The following is a 27,639-nucleotide window of genomic DNA, read 5'->3' as shown; positions in this document are numbered from 1 at the left end:
ATCTTTCTCTCCAAAGAACCAGTGTTAGCAGTCTGGTATGAATATCTCCATACTTTTCTCTGTTTCTATGACAGATGATAGGTCAGTCACCAGTCTCCTCCCCACCCTCAGTTTTGTTTTGTGTTTCCTTCTGCATAGACGTTTGCTTGATCAAAGTGGGATTATTGTTTACAAACCTGCATTTTGTTGTTCAGTGATACCTCATTAAAATCATTTCACGTCTCCTGGTTTACCTCTAATTCATTCTTTAATTGCTTGATAATATATCATGATGTGGATATACTATGAGTTATTTGACAGCTCCCCTCCTCTTGCAAGCATTTGCCTAAAATTTTTTTTTAAAGCACTATGAACAATGTACCTGGTGTTTGTGTTTTAGTTTTATGAGATAGGTTCTAGATTTTATTTCTATCAAAATGCTGGGTTGAATGGTACATACACATTTTTATTTGAATGTATCTTGATAGATTATTTTCCCAAAAAGGCCAAACTAATTGCAGTTCTACTACCAATGTAAGAAAATAATCTTTAAATTCTCTCTAACAGTAGGTGTTATTTGCTTTAATTTTCCTAATCTGATGGGTATGATGTAATAGCTCATTATTACTATAATTTGCGTTTCCCTGACCACTTTTGAATTCAAATAATGTTTTTATATACTTGTCTAGTCATTGGGTTTGCTCTTCTGCGAATTGCCTATTCATATCTATGCTAATTTTTTAATGGCTTGTGTATCTCTTTTTTTCCTGGAGCTATTTCTGTATTATAGCTATTAACCTAGTATTTTCCATTTGCATGGCATGTATTTTTTTCTGAATGTGTCCATGTCCTTTAACATTGTATATGGCTTTCTTTTCACTATATCAAAGTTTTGTTTTTATTTTTATGAATGTGTGTTTATCTTTTGTTTTATGACAAGAGGATTTCCTGTTTGGGGTAAAAATACCTTCCCTACCTTGGATTACTTACTTAATCACACACAGACACACACACAGACAGACGACCGCCCCCCCCCCCCTTTGTGTCACTCAGGGTTCAATCACAGAAGCAGAGCAACTATGAAAAAATATGGAAGGAATTTACCATAGGGATTTGACATTATGCAATTTTGGGAACAGATTAAACAGTTTATGTAAGGTTGTGAGGTTGCTTCTTTTGTGTCTGATGCTGGAGCCAGAAGTTACCAGGACATGCAGTCAGTAATAGAAGATGCTATGTGTGAAGCAAGGTTACCCTGGAACTTGAACTGGATCCCCTGAGGACAGTCTGGAACTCATTGTGGCCTCCTACTGTATCTAAGCCTCAAGTCAGAACAGCTAAAGGAGAAAATCCTGTTGGAGTTGTACTCTTGCTTGCTGCCTCAACAAAGTGATCCAGCAGAAAATCAGCAATATGTATGACCTGCAGTAGCACATTATGCCTGTCTATACCTACCATCCCAGCATAAAAAAGATGGTTGCTGCACTGGCCGTGTGGCTTAGTTGATTGGAGCATTGTCCCATAAACCTGAGGTCTCAGGTTTGATTCCTGGTCAGGGCATGTGCCTGGGTTGTGTGTTTGGTGCCAGGTCGGGGCACATGTGGGAGGCAACCAGTCGATGTTTCTATCCAGCATCAATGTTTCTCTCCCTCTCTTCCCCTCTTCCTTCCTCTTTCTTTAGAGTCGGTGGGCATGTCATCGAGTGAGGATTAAAAGAAAAGATGGTTGCTACATCATTTCTACCTTCCACCTGTCAGGCAAGGATGTCTCATGTGGTCCAGGCTAACCTTGAATTATGCAGAGAAGGGAATTCTGGGAAATGTATTTTCCGAATAGCTAGACTGACATAATACAAATTCATCACAGTCTTTCATCTGCCTGGTATGAGAGAAGTGCTCCAGCTTAATATTTCTTCCAGATGGATAGTGAGTTACGTCTGTACTAATTATTAATAAACCATGTTTTTCCTTAATTGAAATACTACTTTGTCACATACCGCATTATACTAGCAAATATTTACTTTAGCGTAAATTTGGGAAATTAGTCTAGATTTAGTTGTGTTTCAACACTAACAGATTTTACTTTATTTTTTGGCCTTAAAAATGCTTATAGGTGAATGATAACATTTTCTACATTGACTGTGTGCTCAATTAGTTTTATTAATCAAGAATTACTGACAGTAATAGCAATTATTTGAGTCTTAAAAGCCTCCCATTAGTTGGTTGCTCTTTAGAGGGGAAATATTAACTCTGCCATACTTATATCATGCACCTGTACAACAAAGGCATACTTTCTAGTTGTTGCTTAAGGATTGAACAAAATTATTCAAAAAGAGCATAGCTGTGTGTGTATGTGAAACAAATGCAAAAGTAAAAAAAAAAAAGTGCAAAGACAGTTTAACTCAGTGGATCCAGGAGAGAATTCTCACAATCCAAATGAGAGTTTTCATATAAATATATTCCAAATACAAATTCCTTTGCAAATATTACATGGTTGAACACAAGGTAGTAGTTAATTGCCTGACTTTGAGATTTTAGGTTTTATATGAATTCTTTTCAAATGGGCCATTTTAGTTGCTTAGGATCGAAATTTATTTGACCTGGATGGATGGAGGGAGAAGCCCAGTCATGGAGCTAGTTTAATGAAGGTTTTCAGAGCCTTTCTATGGCATTCTATTATAAACCTGTTTTCACAGTTCTCATTGACATCACATCTGCAGGATTTCTATACTCATAAATAGTTTTAAGACTAATATTTGTTGTGTTTTATTTTTCCTTGTATCTCCAAAATTTATGTGGATATCTGCAATTTATTTATGGATAAAAGTTTCTGAATGCAAACATTGAATGTGATTCTGTACAAATTCAAGTGAAGGTTCTTTTTCTAATGAAGGAATGGCCAGTATAAGCCAGCTTTTATAGTTTCTATATAAAAATATTATTGTGGATGCAGTAAATTGCAGATTTATCAGTAGAAGCCCTTTAATGGCAGTGACAGAAAATCCAGTACATACTGGGTAAAACTTTTTCTTTTGCCTGTTTCCTAAAAATTTATACCTTGTTGAGTTTTTATTACCTTCTTTTTTTGGTAAAGCTTTGAATGCTGATTTACTAGTGTGGACACTTGCTTGGAGGTGTGTGGGGAGCCCATATTTCCATACTGTGTTTGCTGGGTGAGACAGGTCCCTACTTTGTAACTCTCTTAGCAGAGGGGAGAGCATGTCCCTTTTCTTATAAAAAGAGCTGGAAAAAGTAATGTTGATTTCTGGTAGGTTCTCTTTATTTGGGTTTGCCCCTGCTTTGCTTAAATAAAAATTAATGTAGAATTCTTAAGTCTGTGGAAAAAGCCTGGACATCTGACAATTTTGGTGGTTTGCCTAATTGGAGAAACTTATCAGCTAGTCTTGATTGTAATGAAAATGTGGGAAAAAAGGAAATGTGTGTTCTCATTTGAGACATTGAAGAGCTCTTTTATTTATAAGGATTTCTGAAAGAGTCTTTCTAAAGAAAAAGAAAGTATTTGATTATGGAGAGGGAACTAAAGGCATGATTGAGTTAAATTTAGGTTGGGAATGAAGGGAATCAGAAATTTTGAAACTTGTTCATATTGTAAGTGTAACCTTTTAAGATGTTATCTTCATCTTCAATTTCTGTTATTAAGATGGGAGGTAGATAACGGTTTGGCTCTTCTAATAAAATTGTATTGGCAGCCTTTTCACATATTTTTAACAAAAAAAAAGTAGTTTCACTGAGGTTTCTAACAGTGAAGCCATTAATGAAACTCTATATGAAAGTAACAAATTAAACCTTACAATACAATTCTTTTGTAGTATGTGAGGAAGCAAGTTGTACAGGTTGTCACTATCCTGTGCTCCTGCATTTCTGTTTAGTAATTGTACCACATTAGGGAGTCAGAAATTCTGTTCTAAAAGTTTAAAACTTTTAAATAGTTTCAGACTACTCTTCCTGGTCTTGCAAAATTTTTAAGAGTGCATGATTAAAATTGGAAAAAGGGAGAAAACTTACTAGAGTGAATGGAACCCAAACTAGAGCTTGCCCCATACTTCACAAAGTAGAAAATGGTTTTGCCTTTTTTGTGTCTTAATTCATGAGGGAAGTCGTTATTGATACTTGAAAAGAAAGCTGTAAATAAGCAAGCATGGAGATGCTATGTATCTTTTCAGAAAATAGTTTTAGATCAGAGATTAATCGTGAAGACCTGAAATTTAACATGGGAACTTGGAGGCTTGTTTTATCTAGTACATCTGGGTATGAGTGATTTTTTTTTTTTAATTGTTTTTTCCCTCATCCCAAGCCTGTTGCCCGTTCCTCGTGAGCGGAGCTCGTGGAGAGAGTCATTTGTTTGATCTCAACTGACCATTGGTTCTTACCCTTTACCTGTATTTTAAACAAACCTCTTTCCCTTATTCATCTTCCTTAGCAGACCTTTTCTGATAGTTGAAATTGTGGATTTTGTTTTTCTGGGCAAATGAAGAAAAACTAACAATGCATTTTTCTAAATCATTGTTTTGATCATCATAGCCCAGATTTTTGGAGTTGGTTGTTCTTATTGACTGTGTTAAATCTAAACACCCTTCCTGGTCACAGAAGCCCTTTGGTGTATGGTTCTACTTCGGTCAAGCTGTGAGTAGCCGCACTTGTGGGTATCATTTATCAGATTAGTGGCTCTGGCTATCCTTGTACCCAGTCATATTGAAATCCTGCTGGTACTTTTATACCAAGCTTAAAGCTCATTTCTCCACTGCGCTCTTCAGTGTCCTTCCTGTTCTCTAAATAGCAGTGATCTTGGTGGTACCATCCAGTTTACATTTTTGGGATTATTCTCTTTTATTATTTATTGACTATTGTAAGTTTTACTTCCAGCTAAATTATAAACTTGTGAGGACAACGGCCTGTCACCTTATCATCTCATATAGTGGAAGGTAAAGTAGTACTTGCTGAATAATTTTAAAAATTTAGTAGTAATAATAATAAAATAGCTCACACTTTAGCATTTACTGTGTGCCAGGAATTGTTCTAAGTACTTTATACACATTCCTATTTTATGCTCAGAATGTGAGTTTGATACTTTTAAGGTATAGAGGTTAAATGACTTCCTCAAGGTCTTACAGATAGTAAGTAGAGGTGCATGCGAAACTTTGGACCCCGCTGGACTCTAGAGTCCAAGCTCTTCACCGCACTGCAGATCACTGCAGAGGAATAGTATGTTATATTGCCAATACCATAAATTACAATTGTAATTATATTTTTTCCTTTTCTTCCCAACATTTTATTATGGAAAAAATTCATGCAGAGAAGGTGAAAGAATTGTACAATGAACACTCATACAGGCTCTGGCAGAAGTAAGGCTTGCTTGAGTGTGGTAGTAGGGTAAAAATATGAGTGTAATAATATATAGTTTTAATTTGAACATTTCACCTAAAATGTTATATGGTGTGCATGCGTGTGATATTGTTATGTTACAGAATTACATGCTTATGATTTGTAATTAAAAAAAGGGGGCATTATTTGTGCTGGACCCTGTATATACCCATTTCCTAGACTCTGTTGTCAACATTTGGTCTACTGGCTTTATCACATATTTATCCATTCCTGTATCTATGTTACTGTTTTGATGCATTTCAAAGTTAATTGGAGGCATTTGTATATTATACCTCTAAACATTGCAGCATGTGTGTCATTAATTAGAGTTCAACTTTTTAATGGTAAATTTTATACATAGTGAAATGTATAAATTTTCAGTGTACTATTTCACGAGTTTTGATATATGTACATACTTTGTAACCCAAACCTCTCTGAAGATAGAGAAAATTATGTGGTTATCTTTGTATTGATTATTTGGCTGTCTTGTAGTTCAAGTACTTAATCTGTACATTTTCCCCCAAATTCAAACCTGCTTTCTGATTGTCCCATGATCTCTTATTTGTCCTTTAGTTTACCTCACTGAAGGCAGGGCTTTCTCCAGGTCCAACTTCACCTGGGCAACATACTTAGAAGTGTGATGAGTGGTGGATTCATTGTAGTCATATGTGTGCAGACCCTTAATTGTTAACAATTCCTTTGACATGTAATGTCTCAGATTATTTTAATGAATTAAGTTGACCTATTCTCATTAGTTTTTCCAATAGAACATGCTTTGCTTAAGTGCCTTTAATGTTGAGGGGGTGCTACCCTTGAAAATCCATACTTTTTTGTTGACTGCCATTTGATAAATTCCTCAGACCAGTGTAAGAGAAAAGTGTGGTTATGGAGTTTCTTCTCCATCCACTCTTATTCCCTTGGTGATCTCATTCATTCTCATGACTTTAAATACTCTGTTCACTGATGGTGACTTCAAAATTTATATTTCCAGCCTAGATCTATACCCTGGACTTGACATCTCTACTTGAATGGCTAACAAACACTTCAGCTTTAATGTGGTGAAGACTGAATCTCATTCTGTCCCACCCCTTCCTTTCCTGTCTGTGCCATCTGTAATGTGCTTAATCTCAGTTGATAGCAGGTCTTGAAATTCAGTTTAAATGTTAGTTAATAACACGAGAATAAAAGGGGGTGGCTTTCTTTCCCAGTTTAAACTGAAGAATTTAAAGGAAAAAGGATTCATGGACATGGACAACAGTGTGCTGATTGCGTGGAGATGGGGGTGTGGGGTGGGTATAAGGGCACTAAATGGTAATGGAAAAAAATACAGTAAAGGTTGTATAAAAAACAGGAATTTATGAGGTCTTTAAAATATTATTGTTTTGATAAGCCAGTAGATTTGTGATTTTAACAAATATACCTAATAATTTTACAGTAATTGATGGTGATATATTGGGGTGGCCAAAAAGTTGGGTTTTTTCCATAAGATGGCTCTAGTAGTGCTTAGTTCTCTTTAACTTCATTTGAAACAATTTTGTTAGATTCTTTTGTGACAGCTGTCATACCAGCGCACATTTAAAATAAACTTATCAAAATTGGTGAATTTTTGTGTAGCCATTTTAAAATTGAAGATGGAAGAAAATACACAATACTTTCAGCTTATTATGCTTTATTACTTCAAGAAAGGTAAAAATGCAGCTGAAATGCAAAAAGTTGTGCAGTGTACAGAGAAGATGCTGTGAGTGAATGTGTCAAAAATAGTTTGGGAAGTTTCTAGCTATAGATTCCTTGCTTGATGATGCTCCATGGTTAGGCAGACCATTTGAAGTTATTATAGATCAAATCGAGTTGATAATTGAGAACAGTCAACTCTATACCACCTAGGAGATAGCCGACATACTCAAAATATCCAAATTAATAAAGTTACTGGTGAAAATGAAAACTGTGTCTTTTATTTTGTGGAAAAAAACATACTGACATTTTGGCCAACCTAATGTTTGGTAGGAATGTCAACTAGACTAAGGAAACCCTTTAATAATCTGTCCAGTTCTTCACATTCTGTCTGCAATTCATCTCACATCTGATTCTAATCGAGCACAAATTAGATGATATTGTTTATGCACTGTAATGTTTTTGACACTTCAGGAATGCTGTATCAAAAGGAAGAAAATTCCTGACCATCTGCAATTAGATTTTCATGTAGAATAATAGATAACTCTTAGAATGGCAGTTTTATTAACACAATAAGAAAATGGGCTCTAGTTGTTGGAAGATGATGGTGTCAGAGAGCAGTTTTGCACACAGTGGCCTCAAGGGATTGTCAGGAGAAAAGAGGGAGAGATGAAGTGATGTGGCTCTGTCCCAGATGCCCTTCAGGAGTGTGCTGAGGGTAGAAGATTCTTTTTTCCTTCCTTTCCCCCTGCCATTTTTCCTCTGATGAATTTCAAGGGGAAGTTAGGGAAGTTGATCTGAGAGAAGCAGTGCTGCCGAAGTCACTTCTGAACTCAGTTCTCATTGAGTGCCACATGCAGGTCTTGGAATGATACTACTGTTTTTCTTTGGGGCAAAAAATGTGGCAGAACATACTTTCACATGAAAATTCAGTGTTCATGGTCAGTTCTTTGGAATCCTGGTAAAATGGGTGTGAAATTTTAGAGCAGAGATGAGAGAAGTAAGAAGTACTGCCTATTATTACGGCAAGAATTTGACATTTCTGCAGTTTTCACAACCATGTCTTCTACTCCCTTGTCCTCTTTGTCTCAAGGCACTTTCTCCACCCCCAAGTAAAACCAGCAAAATAGCTATTCATATTAAAGATGTGGCGGGTGTTGGGGATTTTATTTGGTCAGAGAGCTGGAGTGAGTGCTAATTGTTAAAAACAAAAGAGTTATATCCTTAAGTGGTTGGTATTTCTGATCTTTTGAATATAAAAGCAAAGTGAATAAGCATTATTTGATACTTGAGCCTATACAAAGGGAAGGTCAGACTGAGAAGACAATGCATATGAGTGATTGTACTTATATTCTAGCAGTATTTCCTGATTCGTATGGATCAGTTTGCAGCTTATAGGCACTCAGTTTTGTGGAGTTGAGTATATTTTAAATTATAGGTATTTCTTAGAAGGTAGGTGCTCAGCAGTAGATACACTGCAACTGAATGGTTTTTCATTCAGTAAGGTGATTATCCTTGGTATTTTGGGAGCCATGAGGAGAAGCAGGTATGTGAAAGAGCTTGTTCATGTGTTGATAAATAAGGAAAGATAAAAGCCCCAGGTTTAAAAGATGTGAGAAAGTGTAGAAAAGTTGTGGGTGAAGGAGGAGATAAAGTGATTTTCCTTATAGGATAAACTGGATCATGATCTTGGAAAGACAGTACCAAGAAAGAAGTTCTTGATTAGGTCGTGTGATCTGCAGGTTCTGATAATACTAAATGTGTGTATTTATTCAGACAGGTTAATTCAGAGCAAGCTTTATATTTAATAGAGATTTTGGTAATAATGAAGGATTGCTATCCAACAACCACAAAACATACCTTCCTGTGTGCACTGGACTGATGGGTTATCTTTGTGTTTTTAAACTCTCATACCTCCCCTCCTCATACCCCTCAATAATTCTGGCAAATCTGCCTAGGAACCAGATCTGTCATAACTGGATGGGCTGCTTACTAAATTAGATGTGGTAGACTTGAAGTACATTTTTTTCCTAAGCAAAACAAAGAACATCATAGTGATCTTTAATTCTCAGTCATGTATTTTGTTCTAAAATAAAATTGTCAGAAGGTAAGAGATCAATGAGGTTATTTATTTCTTTTGAAAAATAATATTTATTTATTTATTTATTATAATGGACAGTATATGTTGCCCTACATGATTTCACTGAACAATGAAAAGAGACATTACTTGATTTTAAGTCACTACTTTATCCAAAAGGAATTTTGGATTTTAGATTCTAAATCTATTGAAATTTAGCCTTGATTCATAAAGCTAAACCAGAGAAATGTCATGTCTAATATTATACATTCGATAAAGCAGATTACTTGACTATGAGATAATGTGGTCAGTTTTATATCCATATTAAATATAAAAAGTGTGTCCAGGCTATTGACTTGTTAAAAGCACTCACTAATTATTAATCTTCATTTTGAAGACTATACATTAATTTAGTGAGGGAAGTAAGCCTAGAAAGTAGAGTTTTGGGGAGCTATACAGGGATCTCACGTGTCTTTAATGTGATTATATTCTCTATTTGATGAATCTCTTACATGTGGTTCTCCACATACTGCTGTTTCACTTATTTATGTATTCATTGGTTGCTGCTTTATGTGCCCTGACTGGGGTTTGAACCCACAGCCTTGACATATCTGGACAACACTTTAACCAACTGAGCTACCTGACCAGGCCTCGTCCACATATTGCTATTAAAAAAAACTTTTATTGAATGTTTATTCTATCCAGCTTGTTGTGAGGATTTTATATGTATTAAATGCCCTTGTGGTTGTTACTGCTATTTAATTCCCTCTTAGGAATGAGAGGCCCAGTGCATAGTGAGCTTGAAGGACTTGTCCAGGGTCACAGTCCTAAGTATGGAGTAGGACTGTTAATCATTATGCTATTTGTTCCTGTTGAAATATAGGTGGTTTTTCTACTGGCATGTGGGATGTGTTTTAAGTTTTAAAGAGACAGTTAAATTTCTGACAGCTGTTCAGATCACTGAATGCTTTATCTTTTTAAATATGTTCTTTCTTAGGAAATTACTTATTATCTTATAGAATCTTTCCCAAGGAGCACATTTATTATTACCACCAGCACAACTAGAGACCATGCAGGAAATATGCTTCTTTGTTCATGATGTAGTGGAATGTTTTTAAATTTTAAATTATACTCTTTGTCTAGAAGATTTGTAATGTAATAGAGTAGATATTTACTGGATGTCCCTTCATGTGATGGAACACTAATTTGGGTCCCATGGATGTGAAAGGAGAAACAAGAACTGCTTATTTTTTAAAAATTTTATTTTATTGATTATGCTTTTACAGTTGTCCCAATTTTTCCCTTCACCCAAAACCCCCAACTCCCTCAGGCAATCCCATTACTGTTGTTCATGTCCATGAGTCATGCATTTAAGTCCTTTGGCTACTCCATTTCTATTCTGTAACATCCCCATGGCTATTCTGTAATTATCTGTTTGTACTTCTTAATTCCCTCACCTCTTCACTGATTCCTCTACCCCTTCCCATCTGGCAACCATCAAAACACTCTTCTTATCCATGATTCTTGTTTGCTTAGTTTCTTTTTAGATTCTGTTGTTGATAGATATATATTTATTGCCATTTTATTGTTCATAGTTTTGATCTTCCTTTTTTTAAATAAGTCCCTTTAACAGCTCATATAATAATGATAATGATGAACTCCTTTGGTGTTGTCTTGTCTGGGAAGCTCTTTATCTGCCCTTCAATTCTAAATGATGGCTTTGCTGGGTAGAGCAGTTTTGGCTGTACCTCTCTGTTTTTCAAGACTTTCAATGTTTCTTGCCAATCCCTTCTAGCCCCCCGCCCTCCCCCCGCCCCCCCCGCCCCCGGTTTCTTTTGAGAAATCAGCTGACAGTCTTATGGGAACTCCCCTGCAGGTTAACTTTCTTTTTTCTCAGCAATTGCTGCTTCTAAGACTCTCTTTTTATCTTTAATCTTTGGCATTGAATTATGATGTGTCTTGGACTGGGTTCCATTGCATCCATCTTGTTTGAGACTCTCTGTGCTTCCTGGACTCGCATGCCTATTTCCTTCACCAAATCTGGGAAGTTTCCTTCCATTACTTTTTCAAACAGATTTCCGGTTTCTTGCCCCGTCTCTTGTTGGATCTCTTGAAGTTGTCCCAAAGGCTGCTTATGCTATCCTCATTTTGGGGGAATTCTTTTTCTTCTTCTTGTTCTGACTGGTCATCTTTTGCTTCCTTATGTTCCAAACCATTGATTTGATTCTCAGCTTCATCCACTCTGCTGTTGTTTCCCTGTAAATTGTTCTTTATTTCAATTAGTGTATCCTTCGTTTCTGACTGAATCTTTCATGCTATTGAGGACCTCACTGAGTTCCTTGAACATCCTTACAACCAGTGTTTTGAACTCTGCATCTGATGGATTGCTGATCTCCATTTTGGTTAGCTTTTTCTGGAGTTTTGTCCTGTTCTTTCATTTGGGCCATGTTTCTTTGTCTCCTCATTTTGGCAGCCTCCCTATGTTTGTTTCTCTGTGTCAGGCAGAGCTGCTTTGACTCTGTGTTTTGGTAGTGTGGCCTCATGTAGCAGGTGTCCTGTAGGGTCCAGTGGCACAGCCTCCCCTATCACCCAAACTGGGCACCTGAGGTGCGCCCTTTGTGGGGCTGAGTATACCCTCCTCTTGTAGTTGAGCCTTGATTGCTGTGGGCAGGGTGGTGGGAGGGATTTACCCAGGCCATTGAGCTGCAAGGACTGGCTGTGACCACTGACCACCAACCTTGGCCCCCCGTGAAGGATCAGCTGTGCAGGGGGCAGAGTGGTGGTGCTCCGACGTGGTCTGTAGCTGTCCACTGGGTGCACTGGCCCTGGGGTTTCCTGGGTGGTACAGGCCACGTTCAGCCCCAAACTTGTTTTACCTGGAGCACCGTGCCTGAGCTGTAAAACAATCTGAGATGGCTGACTTGTGCTGGGCTTGGAGATTCCAGGCGAAGCCAAGCTGTGAATCGAAGCTGGCTGCTGCTAGTGTTGGACCTGGGACTCACTGAGGCCAGCCGTTGCTTGTTTGATGGGATTTAGAAAGTTGTGAAGAGCCAGCACCAGCCATCCATATGAAAAAGCAGCTTGGGTGGGCCTGTATGTTGGGTGGGTTGGAGTCTCTGGGTCTCTCCAAGCTCGTCAAACAGTGTTAGGTTGATGGAGTCTGACAAATGGCGTTCTGTGGCTCTGTTGGGAGAATGTTTGGCAAAGCGACAATGGCCTCTACTTGCCTTGATGCCAGACATTTCAGTTTCTCCCTGTATACCACTGGTGCCTTTCAAGCTGCTACCTGGGTGCTGGAGCTCAGAGAGAGTGCGTCTGAGTAGATGAGTCCCTGTGTGGGTTCTTTAAGAACTGCTTGGGGCTCCAGTGGTTTCTTCCCTGACTCAGTCCTCACTGATTTTTGCAGTCAGAAGATTCGGGGACTTACCTTCCTGGTTTTCGAACCCTGGGCTGGGGACCTGGTGTGGGGCTGGGACTCTTTGTTCCTGAGATATTCCTCCCAAATTTTTTTCCACCACATGTGGGTGAGAGACTAACCTTTTCCGCACCTGCATCCCTTGTACTGGTCTGGATGGATGTGGTTTCTTTAATTCCATAGTTGTCAGATTTCCGTTCAACTCGATTTCTGACCATTCTGAGTGATGATTGTTCTGTATCTTAGTTGTAAATTGATGTGGTTATGTGAAGAAGTGAACCATGTCCACCTACACTGTCATCTTGACCAGAAGTAGAAACTGCTCTTCTAAACAGGTACATGTTCATTCTTGCTTATTTTATAGGTTCTAGCTTTGGGTTACCACAAAGGTTAGATCACAACAAAGCATGCCCGAACCCTTAGCTTTCTCAAGGGCCGACATGAAGAGCAAGTCTGTTCTCTAAAACCTTCTTAGAGATACTGTCTGACATGTTTCCTTATTGTTCCTATAGCTGGCTCTGTTTATAAATAATTCATAGACTTCTGCACTTATGTGTCTCTCCCTCCAAATAAGTTAGTGTGTTTCCTTTATCAGATGAAAGAAGTGTCTTCCTCCGTGAAAAAAGCCAGTTTGCTTCTTGGATCAGATGAAAGCTGTTGATTTTGTTCTTTGCCTTGGCCATCAGGAAGATGAAGGCCTAATTAGTGTATCCTAGAAAGAACTTTTTTATTGTTCTACCAGGGCTTTTTTATGAGTTATCAAACCCTGCCCTGGCCTGTATGGCTTAGTTGGTTGGAGCATTGTCCTGTAACTGAGAGGTTGTGAGTTCGATTCCTGGTCAGGGCACATACCTAAGTTGCAGGGTCAGTTCCCTGGTTTAGGTGCAGGTATGTGCGGCCCCCAGTCTGGATGTGTATGATCTCTGGTCCAGGTGCCTACAGATCCTTGGTCCAGGTACTTAACAGAGGCAACCAAGTTGATGCTTTTCTCTCCCTCCCTCTCTCCCTCCCTCTCTCTCTCCCTCTCTCTCTAAAAGCAATGGAAAAAAATATCCTTGGCTGAGGATTAAAAAAGAAACAACAAACCTTAGGATCTGGTGAAATCTCTAGACTCACAATATTTGTACTATTATTTCAAAAGGTTCTTATATCCTGTGAAACATAGCCCAGACCCTTAGAGTTAAGAATCTCTGCTTTTGATCTTTTTACATTCTTATTCCAACCATTCTGTACTTAGGAATATATTATGAATATATGTAAATATGAATATATTATGCTAAGTTTACTTAGCTTTAAAGAAATAGGTTATATGTAAATGATACATTGTTTTCAGAGATTTTAGCAGCTGAGTGGCTTCCCTGTATGTAATTGGCAGCTAGGCCATGGGAAATGTTTTTATGTATCACAAGAGGAACTTTTTTGGTTCTCATGATGATGAAACAGGTGAGCTAATGTAAGTGGATATAGTGTTTTTGTGCAATGATTTTCCGGAAAAAGAAACTGGATAGAGAGAGAGAGAGAGAGAGAGAGTTCTTGTGCACTAAACACATGTGAATGGGTATTCAGTAAAGTTATGACATTTTTACATTTCTGCACTGTGGTTTTTTTGTGAAGTCTCTCGATGAAAGTTGTAAAAAGGCAATTGTCTCTGGAGCTGCTGTTTTAAAATGTAGTCCCCAAGTATGAGACGAGCCTTCTCTCTTTGGGTGTTGGTTGAGCCATTGGACTGCTGTCAGGGTTGTTCACAGATTCTCTTTCATGTTTGGTTTCTAGCAGGAGGTCCTGAGTTGGAGGCCATGGACTGGGCTTTGCTCTTGGGCCACTATGTATAAAGGGATGGCATATTCAGTTGTGGGCTTTGTGGGGATAGGGTACCCCATTGTACTTGCTGGTGGAAATTTCTTGCTCCTTAATGTCTCCTTCCAATAGGGGAAGGGAAGCTCAACATCTGTCTGTCAAAAGTGTTCCCAAAATACTGTCTGATGAGGAGGAACTCATGCTAAGGAAAGATGTTTGGAATAGCTATGATATTCACCTCTTTTTTTTCCTGTCTCTGTTTGTGAATGACAATTTGTAGTACATTTTTTTTCCCTCTAAGGGAGACTTGAGTACCTACCTGGTTACATATATTTAAAGAAAAAAAAATCTCTTTCAACAGACCTTGAAGAAATCTATTATAAATTTGAGTGGGAACCTGAGAATACTGTGGCATACAGGCAAAACTAATTAAAATAACATAAATCAGATGTAGTTTTACATGGGATTTTCAAGGTTAAAATGTGTGAGAATTATGTTAATAAGCTCTGGTTTTAACTTGGTAAGTATAAGAATTTATTCTTTTGTACAATTTGAAACCTTCATCACCTATGCCCTCTAGTGAATACTGGATGGGTCTGACAGTAAAATTTTGTTCTGTGCTTCCTGCCTCTGCCCTAGTTACTTCTGAGATTTTTGGTGCGAGATCTCTCTTAGCTTCTCTGATTCCCTTATCCCTGGGTGTTGGAGAAGCGGGTAGCCTTGTTTCTTCCTGCCTGTCTGGTCCTCTGCTGTGCTCTAGGCCTGGAGAAGCAGCCAGTACATTCTGGAAAGTATGGCAGACTCCCAACAGTCACCTCCTAAAGGCCAGGGCAGTTTCTTTCCCCACTGCTGCCCAGGCATAGCATCTTGTCCTGGGGATGTTTATCTATGCCAGTTGAGGGACACTAGTTAAAAACCTTGCCCCTATCTCCTTTCCCTTTTCCCCTATCCATACTTAGTGACCTGGCATCTGGTATAGAGTTTGTCATGTAGGGATCCTAGAGAACCCAGATGTTTAGCACCTGCGATTGTCCCTCTCAGGAGTGATGTGCAAAGTGCTTCTGGGATGTACTGCAGTGGACTCCCAAGGTAGAAGCCAAGTTGCTGTTTGCTGGGGATAGGCAATTGAGTGCCATTTTTAAGCTCCCCAGGCTGTGGTGATAGTCTGCTGTGAAGGAGGTTGGGGGACAGTGGCCAACCCTAGGTCCTGGGAACCCCGTGGACAGCTGTTTGTCCACTTGCTAAGGCTTGTGACGGAGCAACTTCTTATTGCATGACAGTTGTTTATCGGCATGGTAGCTTTTTAGTCAGCTCCACTTTGCTCCCCTTACCTTTACTTTCTTCTTAGCCTGCCAGTTTTGTCTGTCTCTGCATGAAGACGGGTGATGGTTAGCTGTGCTTCTTTCGACTGGCACATTTGGCATTATAGAGAACATGGTACAAAATAAGGTTTCTATATGTCACAAATGGTTTTTTAGGTTTCACATCAAAATAGGTTACCAAGAAAAGCTAAAAAAAAAAAAAAGACATTCACTTTTTTCAGTATACACAATTTTAATAACAAAACTTTCCTGTACACTGCACTTTGTTAACCATCTCCCTCAGAAATCCCAGTGTAATAGTATTTTCTTCCCACCCCCCCAACCCATTTGCCCGCCCCCGCCCCTCAATGGCTCTTAGGGTAATTAAACACAATGTGTTTGGACTGTACTTTTGGTTTTCAGTCTGTGTTGATAGAAAGGATAAACAAACATTCCATAGATGAAATTTTTTTTTTAATTACCAAGGAAGAACAGGTTACTTGAAGGAGTAGCAGGTGTTTCCAAATGTTTGCAATAACAGGATGAAAGCTTAAACCATCATTTTCTGTTTGTTTTTGCCTTAAATTATTCAAGTTTTCCCTAGCTAAGGGACAGAAATATTTAATTATCTATGGATGGCCTTATCACCTTTGTCTTTTTTCTGGTTGAAGCACTTTAACCAATAAGATAGGAAAAGCATATCTCAAAACAGACTTTCAAGACAGGTCTGTCACTGTATTGCTTTATTAGGAAAATGATCATATAAGTCAGCCTCTAAAAATATTTTTTTCATTTTCATATTGATAGCTACAATTTAGAGGGAGAATGGACTATTTATCTCCCCCACCCTCCACCCATCCAATAGCTCTGTGTAGGAAGTATGCCTTAAGAAAATATGTCTTTTTCAATTTTAGGATTCAGACCTCGTGCTACATGGGGCTCATTTTTATTGGACAGATGGAGTCTAGCTCTTGGTGACTAGCATCAGAATAAGCAGGTGGATTTTAATAATTAGTGGAGTTGGGAAGTTCAGTCAATTCCATTCATTAAATTGGTACAGAAATTAACTTCGGTGCATTAAGAAATTGCATGTGTCAGAGCAGATTTTTTTGGCTTAAAAAATTAGTATCTTTGTGATTTGATGTTGGCAGTCGATATTCTATCTGAGTTGTGGATTTGCAACTAACCAGCTCACTCTCATTTTAGAGAGGTGATTGAAATCCCTGGCAAACTACAGAAATGAATATAAATGATTCCAAACTAGCTTTTGGTTACTAGGTGAGTACAGTATCGTAAGCTTCTTTAGCTTTACAGAGAGATTTTTCTGGTTCTTAGTAAGTGGTTATTTTCCTCTAACCTTAAGTCGGGCATGGGGACTGGGTGTGTTGTGGGGAGAGGAGGCTCAGGAGGATTAAAAAAAAACTAAACTGAAAAAAAAAAGCTCTAACATTGCCTTAGCAGGATCTGCAGTGTGGCTGTGATGCTCTTTCACCCTAGCCAGTTGGTAGAGAGAGCACATGTGACCAACAGTCTCATCTTCAAACCTGTGCTGATACCAAAACACAAGTCCAAAATTAAATGGACTCCCATCCTCTATAGGCAATTCAAAAAGGAAGTTTGAGCTTTAATAAAAAAGGAACGTGCTATTTGGCATTGTTACTCACTTTTTTTCCCAGAGAGCATTACCAAGAAAATGGAGGGCAAAAAAATCAGCTATTTTTTAACTTGAAGGTATGCTGTGGCGTCCTTGGCTCTGCTGTTCCCCTGAATTACTAAATGGCTTGCTTTTCCAATTTACTTTTCTACATTCATTAGGGATTTTGCTGATTGATGATCCCTTTTACACACTGAAATCTTTAGGATTAATGTGGGGATTCCCAGCCAGTACTTCTCACCCTTGTCCTCATAGTTTCAATTAATTTGGATTGTTGTTGAAATGATAGAAAATACTCCTTTACTATCCCTTCAGGGTTAGTGGAATCTTGTGTGTTCAGGACACAGCTGTATTGTGACAAAGCTTTTCTCTGACAAATGGCTGTGGCTTCCCTGATAAATGAGTTGGTAAATTTTATCTTGTGGAACTCTCAATTGTAATGGGGATTTCAGATCCAGCCCTTCTGTAGGAAAGCAGTGAGCTGTGCTATATGCCATAAAATCAGCTTTTGTCCCTGCTCAGGCAGACCCAGGGTCTGGTTTAACAAGAGATGAAATACTCACTGCTCAAGATCAGCTGAACTCAACTGGGCTGAGACTTTGCCTAACTAATTTACCCACCTTAAAAAAATTCAGTGTGCATTTTTACTGTAATATGTGATCTTGTCTGCTTTTTACTGAGACACATTTTCTTTGAAATGTAGGTAGACATCCCTCTTAATATTAAAAAGAAAAAATTGCAGTTAAACCTCATGGGTTGAACTGTAGTCGTAACATGTTTTCAATTCAGTCCAATGAAGAAAATATGCTGTGAATGAAGGGATGTCATGTTAAGGAAAAGATAACTTTTTTCTTTTATGGTAGTGGTTTTTCTTTTTCACATACAGTAAATGTCACTTGTGAAATGCTCATTCTTCTAAAATCAAGTCAGCAGTCTAATGTCTTGTTTTTTGCTGCTACATACATAGAACTTTGTTTATGGAAAAATTCTCTGTGAATTGGTAGTTTTCATCTGAATTCCAAATACGTTATAATTTCTCCATATAAATCATAATTGAAGAAACGTAAGACTTGTGGCTCTTTCCTACAGGAAAAGTGTGATATCATTATCATTTGTTAATTACAGAATGTTTATATTAACACTAGAGAACTTCCTCCTCCTCCCCTTTTCAGTTGCAGGTCCTAGGGCCTGTAGATAGTATACAGCTACCCGTTTGCCTCACTCTTGGCTGCCTCTTAACTTCAGCTAACTTGTTTTTGTGAGTCAGATTTCAAAATGCTGCCTTTCCCTTTCATGCCCTCACCTCTGTGCCACCTTTGAGTTACCACTGTGTGGCTGCATAAGCATGTAGATGGATTGTTCTGCCACAGAAAGATTTGCTTCAGTAATATGTTATTCCCTTCACTTAGAAGGGACTGCTCTTAGATTGTGAATATGTATCTTTATCAAAAGATCAGGTTTTAGCATATAATACTAGAAAGTGATTTTTTAACGGTTCCTTTATAATATATTCTAGTAAGAATTAGTGTTATGCCTGATGCTAGCCAATTATTTTTGATTTGGCTCTGAGGTTCAAGGATCAGGAAAAGGCAAAAGGAAGAGGTTTAAACCCCTTTTTCAAGGCAGCTTTGATCATGACAGTGGAGAGAGGGAATTTTGTGTGTGCTTTCCAACCAGAGGGAGCAAATCATAGGATTAAGGTGACTCAGTTGCTCTCTTTTCTCTCCAAACTGTATTCTAAATCTTTTTACATATAAATGTAAATATAAGATTTAGTAAACTAATTAGTAAAGTGGTAACATAATAATAGTTTAAAATAATAGTCTAAGTGCCACAAAAATCAACATGTTAAATTATATGTCAAACTAGAGATGTATGATGCAAAGTCAGTATAATTTAGTATTGATTTCATTGTAATGAGACCTTTTCCAATCACTTGGATTCATTGTTTAAATATATTAAAGAGTCACTTAGCTTATTAGAATTACATAAAGGGCTTGATTTTTTTGATGTGGACTTTGATAATATCTATTAACCCAGGCAAAAACGCTAGAAGAAGAGTATTTAATATTTACCAGACTTCAGCATACATGAAATTATACTTCCCACACTGGCAATAAATTGTAGATTTGAGTAAATACCAAATTATCATACAAGAGAACTTTGCTAAGTTTCCTTTTAAGCAGCAAGCCAGTGGTGGTACGTGGGATGGAAAGCGATGATCAAACAAGTATTGATCCATATCTTTTTCTGCTCAGTAGCTTCTTTCCAAACCGTTCTCAGTAGGAAAAAATAACATATGGAGACCTTAGTGTAAATGTTTACACTCAGTAATACATAATCACATACATGAAATGTCTTATTTTGAAGCATTTTTAGACTTCCCAACAAGAGTGCAAATTAATGTGAGCATTGCTTCATTTCACACTTAAAATATGATTTCATTAAAAAATTAAAAACACTTCAATACTTCAAAAACTTAAGTCTCCACTTGGTTTTGAAAATTAGGCTTAATGTCACTGTTGTTAAAAATTAGATATTTATTTAGCCCCTACTATGTAAAATAGGTTACTTATCTGATGTAATTTTGATGATGGGTAGATATTATACTTCACATTCTTTGTATGGCAGTTGCTGACACTTGCACTGTCCATAACCATTAATGATGATGAAGGGTCCTTCATGGGTGGGTTCATATTCATTATATGGTCCTTGGTCTGACATGTTTGACATATGGAGTCGTGTTTGGGATCGGAGCTGCCTGTGGTTCTGAATCATTGAGCACTGCCTAATTCTTCTTAAAGTGGGAGGGCAGCACTTCCTGGAGATGAACACTATAAAAATAATAAAAAAGAAAGAAAACAATAAAGCCATTGTTCCCGTAATTACCCTCTGAGTGAAGATGGCATTGTCTGGTTCGGGGAAGTGTTCCTCAGTAGTAACTGATATGCCTGCAGTAGTTGGGATTTCTTTGTCTCCTACATGGTAACTTGATGAACTTATTCTTTTTGTATATTCAGTGGTTGGATCTCTGTAAGTTGTAGCCATGGCTGTAACAGTGGTTGATAAATTCCAGCAGAGCTGAAATCCATGAACTGCATCTAGTATATCCTCTCCTTGGGTGTGGTCAGGACTGTGGCATAAGATGGACTGCTCCCACCGACCTTGGAAACTGCCCAGCCAGGAGGCCAAAGCACATATTCTAGGGCTGCATTCCCACAGATTGCCAGAGAGACCAACAGTTGTGAGGGATCTCAGGGAATTTAAGATCTTGGAATCAAGGCTGCTTAACTTGTTGTTATCCATTAGGAGTATTTTAAGATTAGGCATTGTTTCAAACACTGTCAGGTCGATAGCCTTGATTTCATTTCCAGTCAGGTCTAGCTTTTCTAAAGTGCCCCAGGTCCATTCCATCCCACATGTCAAGTTGCTGATTTTGTTCCATTGTAAGAAGAGCGTGTGCAGACTGCTTAGCCGTAGGAAATGAGCAAAATTAATCTTCGTCAGCTGGTTGTGCTCTAGGTGAAGCTCTCTCAGTTTGATTAATCCTGCAAATCCATTACGAGCCAAACTTCGCAAACGGTTTGTGCTCAAATCTAGAAACTCCAGACTACGACAGTCCCAGAATAGGCGAACTGGGATAGTCCGCAGAGAGTTGGACCGTAAATGCAAGGTCTGCAGCTTCCGGAGGCCATAGAAGAGCTCTGGGTGCAGAGATGACAGCTGATTAAAAGACAGGTCCAAATTTTGCAGGTTAATCAGTTGGGTAAAAGTTGTGTTTGGCAAGTAAAATATTTTGTTGGAACTTAAGATTAATTCCTTAAGTTTATATAGTCCTTGAAAAGCATCTTCTTTTACTGTTGAAATTTGATTGTGGTCTAAGTGAAGCCAGGTAAGTTGACTGAAGCTGGCAAATTGATCTCTTTCAAGCTCTGTGATGTGATTGTGCCTCAGGGACAGGCCCAGGGAGCCCTTGTCTGTGGCGTTTGGCACTGAGTGGAAGCCCTGAGAGTCGCAGTAGAAGAGCAGCTTCTCACAGCGGCATTTGGGTGGACACGCCATTCCCAGGGCAGGCAGCATTTTTAAAACCATACTCATTGCATATATTGCTGCCAGCATAGGGGCCCCTAACGGCCACTTGAAATGTAAGCCTGCAGAATATAATTGAAGGAAAACAAGAAGATAGGATATTTTTCAGCAGAATATATGAGCTATTAAAAAAAACAACAACACAGTGGTTTCACATAATGTTATGGTGAAATATTTCACTGCATATAATTCATTTTTCATTTACTGCAGAAAAACCTTGTTAGTATGACTGGAATAAAACTTAAACCGTTATGAAGATAAAACATACCCTGTCATCTGCAATATATGCTTTTAACCTAAATGTCAATATACAGAAACATGACAGTGATTCCCTTTATAACAAATGAATTCAGTGGTTTATTTTAAAAAGCATGATTCCTCGCTGACTGTACAAGACACATAAATGCATAGACTTACCCATTCTTCTGAGCACATTGGAGCCTGCATTCAGTCGCGGTTGTTAGACTCAACGCAGCGAGTCTGTAAAAGGCTCTAACATGCAGGAGCCTTTGACCAGTTTCCTGTTTTGTGTGTCCCAGGCTTTTTGAGCAAAATTGAATCCACCAGGGTGAGTTGTTTTTTTCCTTAGGATATTCCTTTCAAAAGCATTGGTTTCATTTTCTGTGACCGCTCTGATCCCTTAAATCACATTTGAATGTAAATTATTAATTTTGCCCTCCTCTAACTGCTCAGCTGGTTAATCAAAGCATCAGTCTTTCCTTTTCGCAGCTGTTAGTTCTCTCAGTCTTAACTTGTTGATGGCAGATGGGAGGCTTGTTGCAGAGAAGAGCTCCTGGAGCAGCATGAGTGCATTTACTGAAAAGCTTTTCCGAGAAATGGCACAAGAATGGATTTGCTTATGTGCTGCGACCACACAGAACTGTATATAGGCTGACGTCACCGGGTGACGTGTCTTTTGTTTGGGTTTTCCAGAAGCTTTACTGTTATAAAGCACCGTGCTTTGTAACAGTATCGGGTCATTGTAAGACCCCCGGTTACAATAATGAAAGAAAGAAGAACTCCTGACTTAAAAACATGGTATTCCTTCAGTGTAGGAAGCAGCAGTGAGGTGGTAATAAAGGCTGCATTCAAGAAGACCCGTCTGAACAGTGAGTTGGGTTAGCAGAGTGATGATTTTTAATGCCTGTGAGAGCCAGTGCTGGGCTGCAGATTCTGCATAGAAAGACCATCTAAATGATGAGGAGCCTGCACGATTTATAAAGTACTGATCTAACGCCAGCCTATACAAGTTAGTGCCCTCTGCTCTGGTAGTTTGTGAAGCTACTCAATCACCTTGTTGTCATGCTTTGTTAAAATGGAAGTATGACTGCAATTTGCATTCACTGTGTTAGTAAACTAGATAAGTGGATTTGGTTTCTTTGTCACTAAGAGCTTAACATCACAGACCAAGAATAGAGGGGGGAAAAAGCTTGCAAAGGATTTGGTTATTTTTCTTTTTGAGAATTTCAGAGGAACTCTGAAAGATTTCTCCTCCTCTGTCCTATTTTATAATAATATTTTTATCACAGGAGAAAAAGGTAGGTTGATACAGTAATTTAATACTGCATTCCCTAAGCCTTAATAGTGGAAGAGAAATGGTGTAGGACAAGTGATAACAGCATGGCTGAATTTTGACACAATCCCGTGTATTTATCTCAAAATCTCACCTACTCCCATCAGCTGGAAGCCTCAGTTGATTCTGGGATTGGGTAATGTGGCATTCAAGTAATAGAACATTTATTTGTGCACTTAATAGCTTCTACTGACATACTTAAGAACTGACTTCGAGTCACATACAGTTGTTGGACTTTGTCTAGTGAATACAAAAGGTCTGTTAAACTTTGGAATATGATTTTGCTTTGGCTCTTTTTACTTGACTTAACTCTATCTTCCTCCCTATTGAATAGTGTCATCACTTTTCAGAGCTTGGTTATGAATGTGCAGCTCCATGTTTAATTTTTTTTTTAAATACTCACCTGAGGATATGTTTGTTAATTTTAGAGCGAGAGGAAGGGGGAGAGAAAGAGAGAAGGGCATCGATGTGAGAGAGGGATATGGATGTGAGAGAGAAACATTGATTGGTTGCTTCCTATACATGCCTGGGCCAGGGATCAAAACTGCAGCCTTTTGGTATATGGGATGGTGCTCCAATCAAGGGAGCCACCTGGCTAGGGCTGTACGGCTCCATGTTTAGTGTTCTGTAAGTGTGAAAAATATTTCTAGCATGAGTCACGGTCATATTTTTAGGCCTGACAAAGGTAAGACCTCTTCCACATCGTGCCTTATTGATATTGCCTTCCGTGCCAGTTTCTCTTACATTGGCATTTATCTGTAGTGGACCTTATATCACACCTGAAAGCAGAAATCTCAAACCTGTACCCATGGTTTCTGTGAAACATCATTGGTCTATTGGCTTCGAGGGCCTTAATCCTATGGGGCAAAGCTAAGAAGTCATTGTCTTAAGGGGTATAGATTGTGTGTTGGAGTGTGGTACTGGAGTGAGGACTGGAAGAATTCAAGGTCTCTTTCTCAAGATGCTGTCTGTGTAAAGGTGCTGTGAAAATGGCAGCAGCTGCAGGTGTATAGTTTGAGTCTTCCTGGAAGCAGGCTCCAAAATGGGATTAGAAGTATGAGTTTTATTGGGGAAAATACCTGGGAAGTATAAAGAAGTGAGGAGACAGCAGGACACTCCTGAGAGCCAGTAGAGTCTTCAGACCACAGGGCAGGTCTGACACTTCTGAAAGCAGAGGGGAAGGGAAGATTTGACAGGCAGGGTCTAAGACAGTTTTCCCAGCCCAAAGAGAAGTACCCAAGCCAAAGTTGCCTGTTCTCAGGAATGAGCCTGCCTTAGTACTCCCATCATTTTCCTTTTCTGGTTAAGAAAGTAAGGGAGAGGTCCTGTTTTAGACTTCAAGGATGCTGCTTCTGCTACTGACCTTGAACCTTTCCAAAGTCTGTCTATAGTCTAGAAGCTCTTAACATGGTCCATAGGCTGGCTTGTGGAATTTTGTTGCTTGTACACTATTCTGTGAATAATATTTAATCAGATTCTTAGAGGGTCTGTGACCCTAGATTTCAGAGTTACTATTCTGCAGGAACTTGGTTCCAAAACTTCCAGGGGGAGAATCTGATAAACCCACCCTCCCTCCCTTCCCCCGCTTGGGATACTGTAAATGCCCTCATTGAAATCAGCCACCCTCTGATGGGAAGGAAAAAAATGTTCCAAAAACCTTTGCCAGGCAGGAGGATCTGGATTAATTCTTCCCTGAAGTAACCACTTTAGTTCCACGTGGAGAAAAGCATTAGAGTCAATTGGATTAGAGCAGCCACGATTAGGAAAGAGTTGTATGTGAAAATGTAGAAGGAAAAGCATCTCCTTTTTGAACTCTTGGTTCCTTTCTGCTCTCTAGGTCACTTGGCCTGCCTCTTATATACTAACAAATGGGAAATGCTTAAATTGTATTTTCCCAGTACCATTATAACAGATTTGTGGGCAAGAAAAATTGCCCAGAGAAGCACCAGTGCAATCAAGAGTAATTATTTTTGATGCATCTGGAATAGAGGGCAATAATGCAGTATCATAGTACCCAGAGTGTACAGTTCCTTCTAGATCACCAGCCATCTTGCTGACTTGGCCTCTTTTTGGGTTCAAAAGGTTCAGGCAGTGGAACCAAAGAAGGTAATGGTGTTTATCTTAAAATTGGTGGAACACACAGTTCCTGTTGATGAAATTTTGTATCATTTTTTTGGTGTTTATCTAAGAGGACTAAACAGAAACCCATGTTCTTTCTGAATTAAACTTTTTCTTGGTTTCATTTTAGAACAGTTTTATTCTGCATACATATGCCTTTGACATAAGGTGGCAGTACAACTTCTGGAGGGTACTATCCATATCAAAGGAGCAGTAAAATCTAATCCCACCATTTCTTCCCTCTGTAAATGGGTTTAAGCAGATTATGTGAGTCAATCAGCAGAGCCTAGGTGCCATCGTTACCTGCATTCCTTTACCTGAAAGTTTGCTCTTAATATGTGTTGCGGATTAAGGAGAATTATTTTCCCACTTGGAGAAGCCCGTGTACAGAAATGTACATGGAATTTCCTATTCGTTTGTAGTACAGATGGAGCTTGATTTCGCTTTTATACTAAAAGGCCAAATGTTTAGTTAGTCATGCCCAAGTTTAAAAATTGTCATAACCCAGCACCAGAGTTGTTGTACAGAGGTGCTTTGGGGAAGTATGTTCAAATAAACCTTGTTGCTGCCAGTCTTAACCGCTACTTGGAAGATATCCTCTCGTTCATCAAAAAGTGATAGTTTTTAGGATGGAGGCCCTAGATTTTATGGATGTGAGTACATCCCCTACTAAGGACCTTTTGGGATCTTAGTTGGCAACCTCTTACTTGTCCCTATTCAGTATCAAGACCTGTAGGTAGAGTAAGTGGGGTTTTTTGTTTGTTTGTTTGTTTGTTTGTTTGTTTTGAGGGAGGACAGAAAGATGATGGAAGAAGATTATCGTAAATCCTGGAGTTGCCTACTGCTTTAAAATATGCATGCATTTAGAGGCAAACATATAACTTCCTTTAAATTTTTGGTTTGGTATTTAAAAACAGGAAAAATTACTGGGGTTTGTTGCTAAATATTACCTTGTTATCTTTGAAGGAAATGGAACCTGTCTGAGGCAGATAGAATTTGTCAGGATTAATAGTTTCACCAATCTGTCATGATGGAGGTGGGCTAAAGGGAAGCTGATAGTCCCAGGTAGAGCCAGAAGGCCTGAGAGCATTCAGAATTCTAGGCTCCTAGAGTCTTGTTGCAATCACAGTGGACTTCAGTGTAAGTAAGTATGGTATATCTGTGTTGCTGGGAATCTTTTCTTTCAAAAACCTTTAAAACAAAGATTTCCCCACATCAGGCCCCCAGAATTCCCATTTTTTATTGGATTTTTGTCTGCATCCCAGCCCTTGATTGATTTTGATTTTTAAAAGTCCTTTTGTTCTTTTGTTAGTAATACGACCGAGAAAGTGGTGGTAAGGGGATTGATGGTTACGCTAGTAATGGTGTGTTCCTTTTGATGCTGCAGCTTAAGAAGTTTGGGGTTTCTATTCTAGTTTTGGAGGCTTGTGCTTCTGGCATTTCTTGCTGTTGGGGGTGTGGCAGGGCTAGGATAACATGACAGCCTAATTCTGTTGTGCTAGCCATGTAGTCTGTGCCCATGGCTAAGTAATTGATCAGTAAATCCCAGTGTGATGCACCTGAGTCAGATGTTAGGCGAGGGGAAATCTTCCATAGAAGTTTGGGCAGAGATTCATTTAAACCATGAAAATCTTTTATTTCTCCCACCATAGACATCAAACCAAACCAAATAGAACCATCCTGAAGTCTTGATTAATGCACAGACTGATTGAAATTTATGTTGCCAAGCCCTTTTCTTATTCTTGTTGCCAGTGGCTTCATCATGTTCGTGTTTTCCTCTTCCTCTGGGCAAGACAGGCGTCGGCAGCAGCTGCTGCTCCTTCTCCCCTCCCCCTTCTACCCCCTCCCCTTTCTACTCCCTCCCTCTTCTACCCCTCCCCCTTCTACCCCTCCCCCTCTCCCCTCTCCCCGTCCCCCCTCCCCCTCCTTTTCCCCTCCCCCCTCCTTTCCCCCTCCCCTTCTTCCCTTCCCCTTCCCCTTCCCCCCCTCCCACTCCATTATCCTGAAATACAGCCAAGTTTGGATTTGTCCTTCCTGCTTTTTCCTCTCCACATTTCAAGTAGCTTTCTATTTAGATGTGTTTCCTCCTGCCTACATAGATGGCCATGTGCTATATTCAAAGCCATTTGCACAGGATAGAATTAAGAGTAAGATACACATTCGTGCTTTCTTGAAGAATCCTTTTCAGTTGTAGAGGACTCTTTGACCCAATTGGCTCAATTTGAAAAGGTAGATTTGCATGTATATTGTCTCGATGCTAGCAAGTTTTGGATGCTGAAGCTTGGAAATATCATTCCCTCAGAACCTTCTTTAAATGCGCTCTGGGATAGAGGGACAGCAACATATGCTAATGCAAGCAAAAAATATTGAAATATGTGATGTCATCAATGCAGAGAAAATCAATAACAAAAGTTTGGCCCAAAGAGTGAAAGCGCATTCTTATTATGAAAGGCTATTGCAGCATGTAACATTATAGCCGCAGCTGAGGTGTGTGTACATACCCCTGTTGCTGAAATGTGGCTTACTGAGGCTTGAGCTCTTGTGGGAGCTGATTCTGTCCTGCTGCTTATTCCATGTTGGGGGG

General features: G+C 39.0%; 2 protein-coding genes across 2 annotated transcripts in view; one reads left to right on the top strand and one right to left on the bottom strand.

Annotated features, from left to right (window-relative positions):
- Positions 1-27,639, top strand: part of CTNNA1 (catenin alpha 1) — a 170,358-nt gene that overhangs the window by 85,238 nt on the left and 57,481 nt on the right. The window lies entirely within an intron of this gene.
- On the bottom strand, positions 19,880-21,785 carry LRRTM2 (leucine rich repeat transmembrane neuronal 2). The gene is made up of 2 exons (XM_054568586.1): positions 21,782-21,785; positions 19,880-21,426 (listed from the first exon to the last, which is right to left on the bottom strand). Exons 1-2 carry the CDS (start codon positions 21,783-21,785, stop codon positions 19,880-19,882), a joined length of 1,551 nt encoding a protein of 516 aa, XP_054424561.1.

Source organism: Pteronotus mesoamericanus, unplaced genomic scaffold, assembly GCF_021234165.1.
Source record: "Pteronotus mesoamericanus isolate MK-2021 breed Mesoamerican mustached bat unplaced genomic scaffold, CSHL_Meso_final contig_2, whole genome shotgun sequence".
NCBI classification, from domain to species: domain Eukaryota; kingdom Metazoa; phylum Chordata; class Mammalia; order Chiroptera; family Mormoopidae; genus Pteronotus; species Pteronotus mesoamericanus.
Note: the sequence above shows the minus strand (reverse complement) of the source record. Positions and strands in the feature narration are given on the sequence as shown.